The sequence below is a fragment of the Saccopteryx bilineata genome, chromosome 3 (assembly GCF_036850765.1).
Source record: "Saccopteryx bilineata isolate mSacBil1 chromosome 3, mSacBil1_pri_phased_curated, whole genome shotgun sequence".
In the NCBI taxonomy this organism is placed as follows: domain Eukaryota; kingdom Metazoa; phylum Chordata; class Mammalia; order Chiroptera; family Emballonuridae; genus Saccopteryx; species Saccopteryx bilineata.
In genome coordinates, this window is record NC_089492.1 from 47,959,233 (window position 1) to 47,974,084 (window position 14,852).

Consider the following 14,852-nt stretch of genomic DNA (forward strand, 5'->3'; position numbering starts at 1 on the left):
AGACCAACAACTTTATTCCATGTCAGCCTCAGGCTCAAGGGATCCAGGCATCAGCCCTGCAGCCACATTTACTTGCATTTGTAGTTTGATATTAATTTAATAACCTGAACTATTCTCTCTCATTAAATATAGAATCTTACCTAAGGGCACCGCATATCTCTTCAGATCAATCTATTTAAATAAAAAAAATTACCATCAGTATTTGACAATCACAAGTCTCAACAGTAAATAATTAGAATAATACTAATACCACCTGAGGATGAATTGCCTTTAATGCAAAGTTGAAAATATCCCTTGAAGTCTGGGGATCTGGGGGAAAAACAAAAAGAAGCCTCTGTTACAAATCATAACAGTATCATCTGACAAACCTTACAAAAGACTTTACAACTAACAACTGTATTTCAGACAACTTGACATCTATATTAACCCTAACAGTCTCTTGTAAATTCAGGAGTAACATCTCCTATCATTAAGTGCAGCTAGAGAGCTGCAAGTTATTACTGCTGCACAGTTATTACTTCAGTCAATTAAAAAAAAATCTGGAATACAGACATAAGTTTATATCCCAACTTATCACTTACAAACTCTGTTAGAGAATCTCTCAGGGCCTCAGTTTTCTTATCTGTAAAAAGGGGCACCATATGCCTTCTTTTCGATTGGAGGATTAAACAAGGTCAAACACATTATTATTCTCCTAATACTCTCAAGCATTTATCCCACACATAGTATATGCCAAATAATTATAGGAATTAACAACAATGAAAATATGATCATTGAGCTTAGCAAACTTATTACCTAAAAGGGAAGATAACACAAGCAATCAACTATAATCTGAGGCTCTTACTCTGGCCTGACAGACATCACAATTACTTGTATAACTGTATCCCACTAGTAGTTGCTGCAGCTGTCCAGAAATCATGCTTTGATTCATCACTGAGTTCTCTGCTCTTGTAACAGTGACTGGCAAAGAGCAAAGGTTCAAGAATTGTATTGATTGCCAGGACTGATACATTTGAAAACAGACCAGACATGAATACGGGTGAAGGGATCAGAGAGGGCTTAACGTGAGAAACATCAGCATGTTTGGAGATAATGCCATGAAAGAGATAGAAAAAAGCTACTTTGCCATTCAATACAAGAAGAGATCTTTTATGGCTGTAAGAAAAGGTACCAGTTGGGGAAAAAGTTATTTAATTGAAAGTGACAGTATAAACACAGATGTGTAGTCACAGAGCACCAGGCATTGTCAGTGTACAGCTGATCTGGAAAGGGTGATCTTTGTGAACACAGTGAGGCCCATGGAGTCAAGGGCCTGAGCTCTCAGCAGTGGGAATGGCCACCTTCCCAGTCTGTCTTTTCTCAGGCTCTGCCTCCCACTGTCCACTCTCATGTCCACCTCTCTTTTCTAATGAACCACTTCCTCTATAAGCATGTTCAGTTGAAGCTGCCCTGGTTGAGCTGGACTCACTCTGCCACACCGATTTCTTTGAATTTGGACGCCACTCAGAGCAAGGCAGTAAGTACCACACCTCCTACAGATTCTCTTCTTACACCCTGGCCTTAGTTTCTCTGTACTTGCTCTCTAATTTTGCTCACTCATAGCTTTACATATTATCTCTATGCTGAAGACCTCCAAATTTGTATCTTGAAGTCTAATTTCTCCTGTAAGATCCCATCTTACATATGCAACTGCACAGTAAACATAAGCCTAAATGTTCCATGGGTTCCAGGTTTCTGCCTGAAATTGCTCCTCTCCCATCCCAGCCAGCTTAAAAATCAGTGCATGACCTTCGGTTGCTCACTCCCACACTCAAGAGCAAAGCCTCTCACTCCTACACCAATACATCTCTCATATCCAAAAGCAGTCGAACAGAACTCTACAAAATATCAATTGGCCTATACCCATTCCTTATTATTTTTTTAAATGGCACCTGAATAGGTGGTCTGAGGACTACTAAATAAAGCCTCTCTACCAAGACTAGGAAATGTAGCAGATCTCAGTAAGCAGGATGGCAGTCAAAATGAGGAGGCAAAGAATATGTCCCAAATGAAAGATCAGAACAAAAAACGACTTGAAAAAGAGCTAGACAAAACACAGACAAACAATCTATCACATGCAGAGTTCAAAACACTTTTCTAAGGTTGTGCAATGAACTCAGTAAGAACTTTAACACATAACACACGAAGATAGAACACATAAAAAAGTCATAAATAAAGAATATAATAACTGAAATGAGTAACACATTAGATGAAATCAATAGTAATTAAATAGCGTAGAGGATAGAATCAGAGATTTCGAAGACAAGGTAGCAGAAAACGCCCAATTAGAACAGAAAAAAAAAATTAAAAAGGAACCTTAAATAAAAACAGGGTAGTTTAGGGGCCCTCTGAGAAAACATCAAGCATAACAACAATGGAATCACACAGGTACCAGAGATAGAGCAAGGAACTGAAAACCTATTTGAAGTAATAATGACAGAAAACATTCCTAACCTGGTGAAGGAAATAAGACTCACAAGTCTAGGAAGCGCAGAGAGTTCCTAACAAGATGAGCCCAAAGAGGCCCACACCAAGACACATCATATTTAAAATGCCAAAGGTTAAAGACAAAAGAGAGAATTTTAAAAGCAACAAGAGAAAGACAGTTAAATACCTACAAGGGAGCTCCCATAAGACTGTCAGCTGATTTCTCAACAGAAATTTTGCAAGCCAGAAGGGGCTGGCACGAAATATTCTAAGTAGTGAAAAGTCAGGACCTACATTCAGGATTGCTCCATCTAAAGCAAGGCTATCATTTGGAATTGAAGCACAGAAAAATAACTTCCCAGACAAGAAGAAGCTAAGGGAGTTTATCACCACCAACCAGTATAAAGGGCATCTTAAAGGAGGAAAAAAAAGATAAAAATATGTAAATAGCAATAACTACATACCTATCAATAAATCCTTTAATATACATGGATTAAATGCTCCTATCAAAAGACATGGAGTGGCTGAATGGATAAACAAACAAGACCCACAAATATGCTGCCTCTAAGACACCCACTTCTCCAGATCAAATGACACACACATACTGAAAGCAAAGATATGGAAATAAATATTTCAAATAGAAACAAAAAAAAAGCTGTAGTAGCAATAGTTGTAACAGACAAAATAGACTTTAAAACAAAGGCGATAACAAGAGACAAAGAAGGACCCAACAATTCCACTTCTGGGTATTTATTCAAAGAAACTCAGAATACTAATTCAAAAAGACATATGCATCACTATTTTCACTGCAGCATTATTTATAATAGCCAAGATATGGAAGCAACCTAAGTGTCCTTCAATAGACACAATGGAATATTACTCAGCCAAAAAAAGAATGAAATCTTGCTTCTAAAACAACATGGAAGGACCTAGAGGGTATTATGCTTAGTGAAATCAGTCAGACAGAGAAAGACAAATAACACATGATTTCATTTATATGTGGAACTGAAAAAACAAAATAAACAAGCAAAACAGAAATTCATAGATACTGAGAACATTTTGATGATTGCCAGATGGGAGTGGGGTTGGATGGATAAGTGTAAAAGGGGAAGGGATTAAGATGTGCAATTTGCCATTATAAAAAGTCATGGGGATGTACAGTAAAGTACAGAATAGGGAATATAGTAAGATTATAATAATTATGTATACTGTCAATGGAGACTATTGGGATGATCACTTCAAAAGTCATATAAATGTCTAATCACTATATTATACACATGAAACTAATATAATATTGTACATCAACTGTAATTGAAAAACAAACTATTTTTTAAAATAAATTTCTTAAGGCATATAATACTATCAGAGTTAAATCCTCTAAACCAGTGGTTTTCAAAGTGGTTCTTTTTGAAGTCAGGGTGCATTTAAAATCCTACAAATCGCCTGACCAGGCGGTGGCGCAGTGGATGGAGCGTCGGACTGGGATGCAGAGGACCTGGGTTCGAGACCCCGAGGACTCCAGCTGGAGTGCAGGCTCATCTGGTTTGAGGAAGAGCCCACCAGCTTGAACCCAAGGTCGCTGGCTCCAGCGGGGGGTTGCTTGGTCTGCTGAAGGCCCGCGGTCAAGGCACATATGAGAGGGCAATCAATGAACAACTAAGGTGTTGCAACGTGCAATGAAAAACTAATGATCGATGCTTCTCATCTCTCCGTTCCTGTCTGTCTGTCCCTATCTACCCCTCTCTCTGACTCACTCTCTGTCTCTGTAAAAAATAAAAAATTAAAAAAATAGAACTTCTCCCCTCCCTCTTTCCCTTCTCCCTCTCCTCGCTCTCCCCCTCCCCTCCTCCTCTCTCCCCCTCTACTCTCTCCCCTCTCTTCCCTCCTCCTCTCCTCCTACTCTCTCCCCCTCTCTCCCTTCCCCTTCTCCTCTCCCCTCTCCTCTCTCCCCTCCCCCACTCCTGTCTCCATCTCTCCTCTCCCCTCCCCCTTTCCCCTCACCTCTCTCCCCACTCCCTTCCTCTCTCCCTCTCCCCTCCCCTTCTCTCTCCTCTCTTCCCTCCCCCTCTCTCCCCCTCTCCTCTGTCCCCTCCCCCTCTTCTCTCCTCTCCTCCTCTCTCACCCTCTCCCCTCTCCTTTCTCTTCCCTCCTCTCTCTCCCCTTCTCTCTCCCCCTTCTCTCCTCTCCCCCCTGCTCCTCTCTCCCTTCCCCCTCTCCCCCATCTCTCCTCTCTCTCCCCTCCAACTCTCTCCCCTTCTCCTCTCTCTCACCCTCTCTCCCCTCTTAAAAAAGAAAAAAAAAAAAAGATAAAAAAAATAATAAAATAAAATAAAATAAAATAGGCCCTGGCCGGTTGGCTCAGTGGTAAAGCGTCGGCCTGGCGTGCAGAAGTCCCAGGTTCGATTCCCGGCCAGGACACACAGGATAAGTGCCCATCTGCTTCTCCACCCCTCCCCCTCTCCTTCCTCTCTGTCTCTCTCTTCCCCTCCCACAGCCGAGGCTCCATTGGAGCAAAGATGGCCCGGGAGCTGGGGATGGCTCCTTGGCCTCTGCCCCAGGCGCTAGAGTGGCTCTGGTCGAAAAAGAGCGACACCCTGGAGAGGCAGAGCATCACCCCCTGGTGGGCAGAGCGTTGCCCCCTGGTGGGCGTGCCGGGTGGATCCCAGTTGGGCACATGCGGGAGTCTGTCTGACTGTCTCTCCTCGTTTCTAGCTTCAGAAAAATATAAAAAATAAATAAATTAATTAATTAAATAAAATCCTACAAATCATTGTAGGTGCACTATATACAAATCTCTAAGAAATATGTTATAATAATTAAGTCAAATATTAAAGAAAAAAATACATCAAGTCCAAGCGTGCTTTCACAGTAATTAAATGAAATAAATATGACAATATTAAATTCATTCTGACATTAAAAAACATTTTTGTTACATTTTTTGTTATGTTTTTTAGAATTCATAAAAAAGAAGGGTTAAGGCCCTGGCCGGTTGGCTCAGAGGTAGAGCGTCAGCCTGGCATGTGGGGGACCCGGGTTCGATTCCCAGCCAGGGCACACAGGAGAAGCGCCCATTTGCTTCTCCACCCCGCCCTCTCCTTCCTCTCTGTCTCTCTCTTCCCCTCCCGCAGCCAAGGCTCCATTGGAGCAAAGATGGCTCGGGCGCTGGGGATGGCTCCTTGGCCTCTGCCCCAGGTGCTAGAGTGGCTCTGGTGGCAGCAGAGCGATGCCCCGGAGGGGCAGAGCATCGCCCCCTGGTGGGCAGAGCATTGCCCCTGGTGGTGGGCGTGCCGGGTGGATCCCGGTCGGGCGCATGCGGGAGTCTGTCTGACTGTCTCTCCCCGTTTCCAGCTTCAAGAAAAATACAAAAAAAAAAAAAAAAAGAGGGGTTAAAAAATTAAAAGAAAGTTACCTTTTTATATACGTATATAGATACATTCTTAGTAAGATTTAGTAAATTCAGCAGGTCCCAGCGCAAATGTGTTAAGTTTTTTCATTCTTGTGTTTATGAGAAACAAGAGCCTGATGTGTCCTAGCAATTTCTTCAATGTTTGGGCATATATTTGAAAGGCAAACTCTCATTTCCTTGTCAATACATTGAAGAATTCCTCTCTTTTTACTCTTAATTGTGTTGAGTGCAGAAAACCCCACCATACATAACATCTTAACTTTACACCAAACAAAGGATAGAACAAATTTGCCTCCAGTCTTTCCGGGGAACATGGGGGATAGTGTAAACAATCCAGCACCACAGCTTAACAGCCTTTTGCAACCTAATCAGGCAAGTGAGGTGAGGGGTTGGGCAGACTGTCAGCTACAGCCAATTCCCCACACCTCTGTCCCCCAAAAATCTAAATTCCAGAAACCCTGTTGGTTTTTTGGTCCTCAACAGGCACATATTTTTCTAGAATACCATAGGGCACACACCTGGAAATCTAGGGCACACCAAAACAACACAGCAAAATGAACCAAAACCCACAACCTAAACCAGCGGTAGTCAACTTTTTAAACCTACCACCCACTTTTGTATCTCTGTTAGTAGTAAAATTTTCTAACTGCCCACCGGTTCCACAGTAATGGTAATTTTTTTTTAATCTTTTTTTTTATTTTTTACAGAGACAGAGAGAGAGATAAATAGGGACAGACAGAAAGGAACGGAGAGAGATGAGAAGTATCAATCATCAGTTTTTTGTTGCGACACCTTAGTTGTTCATTGATTGCTCTCTCATATGTGCCTTGACAGCGGGCCTTCAGCAGACCGAGCAACCCCTTGTTCAAGTCAGTGACCTTGGTTCCACGCTGGTGAGCTTTGCTCAAACCAGATGAGCCCGCACTCAAACTGGCGACCTCGGGGTCTCGAACCTGGGTCCTTCCACATCCCAGTCCGACGCTCCATCCACTGCACCACTGCCTGGTCAGGCAAGTAATGGTAATTTATAAAGTAGGGAAGTAACTTTACTTTATAAAATTTATAAAGCAGAGTTACAGCAAGTTAAAGCATATAATAATTACTTACCAAGTACTTTATGTTGGATTTTCGCTAAGTTTGGCAGAATAAATCTTTTTAAAACATCTTACTATAGTTAAATCTATCTTTTTATTTATACTCTGGTTGCTCCACTACCGCCCACCATGAAAGCTGGAAGACCCACTAGTGGGCAGTAGGGACCAGGTTGACTACCACTGATCTAAGGGAGAAGAGTTTAGCGCCTTTGACTAAATAGGTAATGCATGTTTTAAAAATTCCTGTAGCAATGAGATAACAACTCACACCTGTTAGATTAGCTATTATCAACAAGACAGGTAATAGCAAATGTTGGAGAGGCTGTGGAGAAAAAGGAACCCTCATACACTGTTGGTGGGAATGTAAAGTAGTACAACCACTATGGAAGAAAGTATGGTGGTTCCTCAAAAAACTAAAAATAGAACTGCCTTATGACCCAGCAATCCCTCTACTGGGTATATACCCCAAAAACTCAGAAACCCTGATACGAAAAGACACATGCAGCCCCATGTTCATTGCAGCATTGTTCACAGTGGCCAAGACATGGAAACAACCAAAAAGCCCTTCAATAGAAGACTGGATAAAGAAGATGTGGCACATATACACTATGGTATACTACTCAGCCATAAGAAATGATGACATCAGATCATTTACAACAAAATGGTGGGATCTTGATAACATTATACAGAGTGAAATAAGTAAATCAGAAAAAAACAAGAACTACATGATTCCATATGTAGGTGGGACATAAAAATGAGACTAAGAGACATGGACAAGAGTGTGGTGGTTATGGGGGGGAGAGGGTAAGGGGGAGGGGGTCACAAAGAAAACTAGATAGAAGGTGACGGAGGACAATCTGACTTTGGGTAATGGGTATGTAACATAACTGATTGACAAGATAACCTGGACATGTTTTCTTTGAATATATGTACCTTGCTTTATTGATGTCACCCCATTAACATTAATAAAAATTTATTTATAAAAAAAAATTCCTGTAGCACACTGGTTAAAAATCGCTAGAATGAAGAATAGAAGAAAATAACTGCAAATCATGTATCTGATAAAGAATTGCTTTCCAGAATATATACAAAACTCCTACAGCTCAACAACAAAAAGTCAAACAATCCAATTAAAAAATAGGCAAAGGATTTGGAATAGACATTGCTCCAAACAAATATTCAATAAACAGATGAAAAGACATTCAAAATTAGTAGTATTAAGGGAAATGCAAAAACAAACCACATTGAGACTCCACTTCACACCTGTTAGTGTGGCTAGTACCAAAAATCAGTAAGTAACAAGCATTGGTGAGGATGTGGAGAAATTAGAAGCCTTCTGCATTGCTGGTGGGAATGTAAGATAGTGCAGCTACAGTGCAAAGCAGTATGACAATTCCTAAAAAAATAAATATAGAATGATCAAATGATCCAGCAATCAAAACTTGTGCGTATATACCCCCAAAATTAGAAAACGGACTCCAAATAGATATCTGCACACCCATTTCCAGCAGCAATAGTCAAAAAGTAGTAGCAACACAAGTATACTCTGTTGTATGAATGAACAAAATATAGAGTATGTAGTCATAAAACTGAGTTTTACTCAGCTTTAAAAAGAAAATTCTGACACACATTACAACATGTATGAACCTTAAAGCCATTAGGTTAAGTGAAATAAGCCAGCCACAAAATGTTACATACTACAAGTCCATTTATATAACCATGAGATAATAAAACTCAGGATGGAGATAGATCCATTGTGATTGCTACAGGAGGGGGGAGAAAGAGAGGTGATGTGGCTATGAAAGGTGAGCAGTCAGAATCCTTGTGGTGCTGGACTGTTCAGTATTTTGAGTGTGGGGGTTCATACACAAATCTACAGATGATAAAATTGCACAGAACTAAATACAGACACACAAATGTGTGCATATAAAACTAGTGAAATCTGAATAAGGTCAGTAGATTTTATCCATGTCAATATCCTGGTTGTGCTATTACTGTACTACATCACTAGCCAAAACTGGGTAATATCATATGGAATCCCTGTTTTATTTCTCACAACTGCATGAGAACCCGAAATTGGTTTAAAAGTTCAAAAAATAAACAGGCAATTTATTTTAGATCATAATTGTTGAATAAAGAAAGAAAATCAAATGAAATCAAGCAATACCTTCTTCCATGGACTTAGTGAAATTACACATAAGTGACGACAACCCTTTCAGACATCCAGCCACAACAGGGAGTTTGGGCTCTCTTACTGTTGATGTCATCTAAAAGGAAAGTTTTCAGAAGATACCATTAAAAAAAGAAAAGTACAGCCACAGAAGGAAGTAGAATATCATAAAGTTTACATACCTGGGTCTTTAGTTCACCCAGAAAAGCCCGGAACAGTTTTTCCGAATTATTTATCATCTCACTAGGATGAACTTCCCCTAATACTCCTAGGAGCTCGTATATTTTTTCTAAAACTAAAAAATAAATTTTAGATAAATAAAAGACTAAAATAACATTTCTAAAATAAACTTTTATTTACTGATTTTTAGAGAAAGAAAGAGAGAAACATCAATTTATTGTTCCACTAATTCATGCTGTCACTGGTTAATTTTTGCATGGGCCCTGACCAGGGATAGAACCCACAACCTAGGCATGTCAGGAAGACGCTCTAACCAAGTACCTGGTCAGGGCAAAAATAGCATTTAAATAAGTTAACTAAACAAAAATGTATGAATAAGAAAATAAGAGGGTTAGTTCAAAAGTAAAAAAAAAATAAATTTAGTTTTATGTACTAGAATCTTTCCTGATAATATTATGCAAATCTAGTATTATAAACTAAATTACATTTAATATGTGTTGTGAGATTTCTATTTAAACAAGTCACTTTGTAAAGATTAAAAGTTTTTGAAGGAAGGGGGGAGGACAGTGGGAGAGGGGGGCAAAGGGGATGTTGAGGGGAACAAGGGGGTGGGGATGTATTCAGTGGGACACTTGAATCTGTGTAAACACAATAAATAAAAATCAATACAAAAAAAATTTTTTTAAAGTTTTTAAGCAGAAGTCTTCACACATTGTTTTTGTTTGTTTCCATTTGGTTTATTTTCAGGAAAAAGGATTCCTCTGTAAAACATATAAATACCTTGGTAGAGACAAATCTAAGTTTTATACTAATAATTTCTACTATTAATTTGTCAAAATATTTTATAATAACATTTAAATGCACCTCACCTGTATCTGATACTTTTGTTTTCAGTGCAAGTTCTCCATAGAATTTGTTAAATAACTCCCCAACTCTAAATTCATCCATGAGTCTAGAACTTCTCAAAGTCTGAAGTAACTAAAAGAATACAAATAAGCAATGGCTCAAGAGGAAAATAATAAACAGACACGAGCTACCTATGTAAATCTGTATAAAGCAATGTTTCAGAACCATGTGTCTCTAGGGATTTACGCTTGGCCTTCCAGGGCTCTCTATGTAGCCAGATTATTTGGGAGTTAGAGGGTAAGAACATAGGGAGGTTATAAAGAGGAAGAGGATGTAAACTTAATTTTACTTTCCCAAGAAACCAGTAATGTAACTAAAACCATTCTATTGGAGGCATTTAAGAACCAACAAGGCTTTATGGAATTCTAAAACAGAGATGCAAAAAGAGAAATCCATCTAAGAGAGAGATACAAGAATAAGTCTCAATGACCACTTAAATACAACAATCAGACCCATTCTCATGGTAAGGTTTTAGGAAAAAACTCAGTTACAATGAAGTGAATTCTTGCAATTCTTAGTAATTTTAAGAGTAAGGGTAAATAAAGTAGTAGAAGTAGTAAATTTTTTAGTTATTTTCCCCCTTCATTCCCCTCAAAACCCAAAATATTTCCTTTGCTACCCAGAAGAGTCTGAAAACAAAATACCAACGTACTGTTGGGTGATATCTGGAAAATGTGCATTTTATCCACCCATCAATGTGATTGAAGCCTATCCTCCAAGATGTCTCACCCAAAACTCCAATTTTTAGTTTTTTAAGTCATTTGTTTAATATAAAATACATGTACTTAGAAATATAAAATTACCTTAATAAGAAGGTCTAGGGCTGGAATTTTACATTTAGCAGCTTTATCTTTTGTGTAAACACTGGTACAAGTATTCTAGGTTTTAAAGGAGACATAAAAAAAATCAGTAAGATCTAAAACTACATCTCTGAAAGGAGCAATACCAATATATGACATAATAAATTTAATGTATAACTGTTAAAAATATTAGGGTATATAGACATACAAGTTAAAAATTACTGAAAATACTGATGCAGTATGTTATGATAATAATATGAACAAAAACCAAAAAAAAACCTCCAAAAATCAAAAAACAAAAAAAAACACAAAGTAAATGGAGACCTCAGTAGGATTTTTTTTTAAATGTAAGTTACGCCTGACCAGGCGGTGGCGCAGTGAATAGAGCGTCAGACTGAGATGCGGAAAACCCAGGTTCGAGACCCCCGAGGTCGCCAGCTTGAGCACGAACCCATCTGGTTTGAGCAAGGCTCACCAGCTTGGACCCAAGGTCGCTGGCTCAAGCAAGGAGTTACTCGGTCTGCTGTAGCCCCACGGTCAAGGCACATATGAGAAAGCAATCAATGAACAACTAAGGTGTCACAATGAAAAACTAATGATTGATGCTTTTCATCTCTCTCCGTTCCTGTCTGTCTGTCCCTATCTATCCCTCTCTCTGACTCTCTCTCTGTGTAAAAAAAAAAAAAAAAAAAAAAAAGTAAGTTTCTCCTTATGCACTTCCAACAGCACTTGTTTCCATATATCAAGAAAAAAAGAATAAATAACGAAAAAGATACTTCAGAGAAGAATAGCTGGGATTGTATAGGAACAGGAACTCTGGAAGGAAGCAACCGGTCTCCAAAACAAGGTTTAAGTTTCTTAATTTCTAATCCTCATTTGTAAACTAGGGAAATGAAGAATATCTAACAGAGATTTGGTAAAAAATTAAATAACAAACATTAAAGAACTTCACAAACTATAAAGTATTCTACAAATGTTACTCGTATCATCGAGACGTTTTTAAATATTAAGAATCCAATCAAGAAAGAAGTCAAAAGAGAATAAAATCAAAACCTATTAAAACATTTTATATATATCAATATATTAGAGCTACTGATAATTTATAAAATAACTTCCCATAAATTATCTCCAGTTGAACATATACTTCTTCATTAACACTTAGCATCCAATAACTAGAAGCAAATTTAGGACTGATAAAAACAAGTTACCTTGGCCCTGGTCAGTTCACCCAGTGGACAGAGCACCAGCCAGCGTGCAGACATCCTGAGTAGTTTCCCCCAGTCAGGGCACACATGAAAAGTGACCATCTGCTTCTCTTCTCCACCTTCTCACCCCCCTCTCTCTCTTCTCTCTCGATTGGTTCAATCATCAGACCCAGGCAATAAGGACAGTAGGAGTGATCTCATCGCCAGCCTCAGGCACTGAGGATAGCTCAATTGATTCAAGCACTGGCCCCAGACAGGAGCTACCAGGTAGATCCTGGTCGGGGCGCATGCGGGAGTCTGTCTCACTATCTCCCCTTCCCTCACTTAAAAATAAGTTACCTCAAGATGTAGCACTTGTTGAAAGTATATAAATCTAAGAAAGGACAACTTCAGTTATAATCACTAGTTGCAGAGTAACTTATGAGGAAACCTTAGGAAAGGCAGTTTGAAAGAGAATAGGAGGCGCAAGACAGGCAAACTTTTCAGATTATTGTCAAAGAAAACACATGAAAGTGTTCTAAAATCTCCCCAAAATTCAAAAATCCAACCTGTGACTTTTTATAAAAGGCTTTATTGAGTCTATGTGTAAAAACATATCAAAAATAGTTATAAAAGTTATCAAAATAGTTTTCGACAAGGGCCTTAACTTACTAAATTTAAAAAAAAAAGAAGAGCCTACTTCATTTCTAACACAATCAAACAGAAAATGAGAAAGGCAGGAATAAAGTAAAATACAAGTTTAACTTACATCATAAATTAAAATGAATGTTGGTATATAATGAGGTGTGGTTTTTGCTCTTTACCTTAATATCAAGAGAATAAGGTGTGATCTTCTGGCCAATTTTTTCTACGAAAATACATAAAAATTTTAGGACTTCTTCTCGACAATCACGAAACTATAATAAAAGAAATACGAAATGTAGTAAATATGGATAAGAATAAGAGTCACTCCAACATAAAGGAATATACAAGAAAAGCAGAATGAAAATTTTCAACTTACTTCATCAACGCTAAGTGATTTCTGAACAAATACAAGCAAACCGAAATCTTTGGAGAAAACTAAGGAAGTCTGTAATGCTGGACAGAAAAAAAAAAAAAAAGTAATTAACAAGTAGCACTCCATAAACCTATCCGAAAGGGATTACATGTTTCTCAATTCAGCTTTTTAAGTAATAATAAGCTAACATAAGGCTGCTGTATTTAGACAAGGAAATTCTAGATGATGTTCCACAGGGATGCAGGGAAGCCTGGGTAACCTATAAACTTGCTAACTTTACATGGCAAAAGGAAAGTTGCAAGTGAAATTATGGTTGTTAATCAGCTGGCCGTAACATAGTGAAATTATCTTGTATTATCCTGTGGGCCCAATATAATCACATGCGTGAGCCCTAATCAGTGGAGGGAAGAAAAAGAGAGATGGGAAGAGAGGAGAGCAGGGGAGATTCCAAGCATGGGAGTTACCTGACATTCTATTGCCGGCCCTGATTTTGGAGGAAGGTGACAGGTGATAGAAGAAATTCTAGAAGCAAGGAATGTCAGCAAGAAAAAAGGGACCTCAATCCTACAACTGCAATGCCCTAAATTTTGTTAAATATCTGAATGAAAAAGAAAATGAATTCTCCCCAAAAGCCTTCAGAAAGTAAAGTGGCCCTGTCTGATACTCTGGTTTTAGCTTGGTGAGACCTGTTTTGGCTTATGATTACAGAACTCTAATGTTAACAAATCTGTGTTGTTTTAAACCACTAAATTTAACAGCAGCAATCAATAGAAAACTAATATCCTCCTCTATAACCTCACAAGTGAATATAATACTAGGAAACAAGGAAAATTCCTGGGCAAGTGAAATGGGGAAATTGAGACAAAATAATTAAATAAGACCAAATAATGTGACCAATTTATTAGCAACTAGTGAATCACAAGACCTTATCTTCCCTAACCAAGGACATCTGAGAACAAGTGGTTTATGTCTCCTTTCTGACCAGAGAATAAATAGCTTAAATCACCCTAGTCAGGGACATAGAGGACAGAGACCCAATTAATGTCATTTGTGCCAACTAAACCCAATGACAGATGCAGTCAGGGTAACAATTAACAAAATCCCGATTAGGGCGAGACAGACCCAAGATAAAAAAAAGTAAAACAGAAAAGCCAAAGAGAGAATAATCCCAAACTCCCCTATACAATTATTTTGATGAATTACTGTATTTCCCCGTGTATAAGACGCACCTTAATTTTGGGGCCCAAAATTAAAAAAAGTATTACATGAAGTTATTAAACTCAAGTTTTATTTATCATAATATTCATACAACTCCTCATCCCTGTCAAAACTCCCATCCCTTAGCTTGTTGTCATCTGTGTCTGATGACAAACCACTGTCCTCAACAATGAGCGCAAAAACAAGCGCAAAAAAGCGGGAAATGCAAGTAAAAAATCTACAACCTCTGTATAAGATGCACCCAGTTTTTAGACCCCAAATTTTTCAGGGGAAAGGTGCGTCTTATACATGGGGAAATCCAGTAATATATCTCAGGGACTTGATAAGGAAACTCTTGAGTTAAAATTTTTAGCTTTAGCTGTTGTTAATAGGCTTTGTATGTAATGCTTTAAATTTTAGTTTCAATGTAG

General features: G+C 38.5%; 1 protein-coding gene across 2 annotated transcripts in view; it reads right to left on the reverse strand.

Moving 5' to 3' along the window:
• The window catches only part of PRKDC (protein kinase, DNA-activated, catalytic subunit), a 269,534-nt gene that overhangs the window by 251,842 nt on the left and 2,840 nt on the right, over positions 1–14,852 (reverse strand). For both annotated transcript variants that reach the window (XM_066266092.1, XM_066266091.1), the window contains exons 2-9: positions 13,228–13,304; positions 13,031–13,123; positions 11,026–11,100; positions 10,186–10,294; positions 9,319–9,431; positions 9,134–9,233; positions 254–309; positions 141–171 (exon numbers count right to left, since the gene is read on the reverse strand). In XM_066266092.1, coding sequence (XP_066122189.1) covers positions 141–171; positions 254–309; positions 9,134–9,233; positions 9,319–9,431; positions 10,186–10,294; positions 11,026–11,100; positions 13,031–13,123; positions 13,228–13,304 — 654 coding nt within the window. The remainder of the gene's footprint in view (positions 1–140; positions 172–253; positions 310–9,133; positions 9,234–9,318; positions 9,432–10,185; positions 10,295–11,025; positions 11,101–13,030; positions 13,124–13,227; positions 13,305–14,852) is intronic.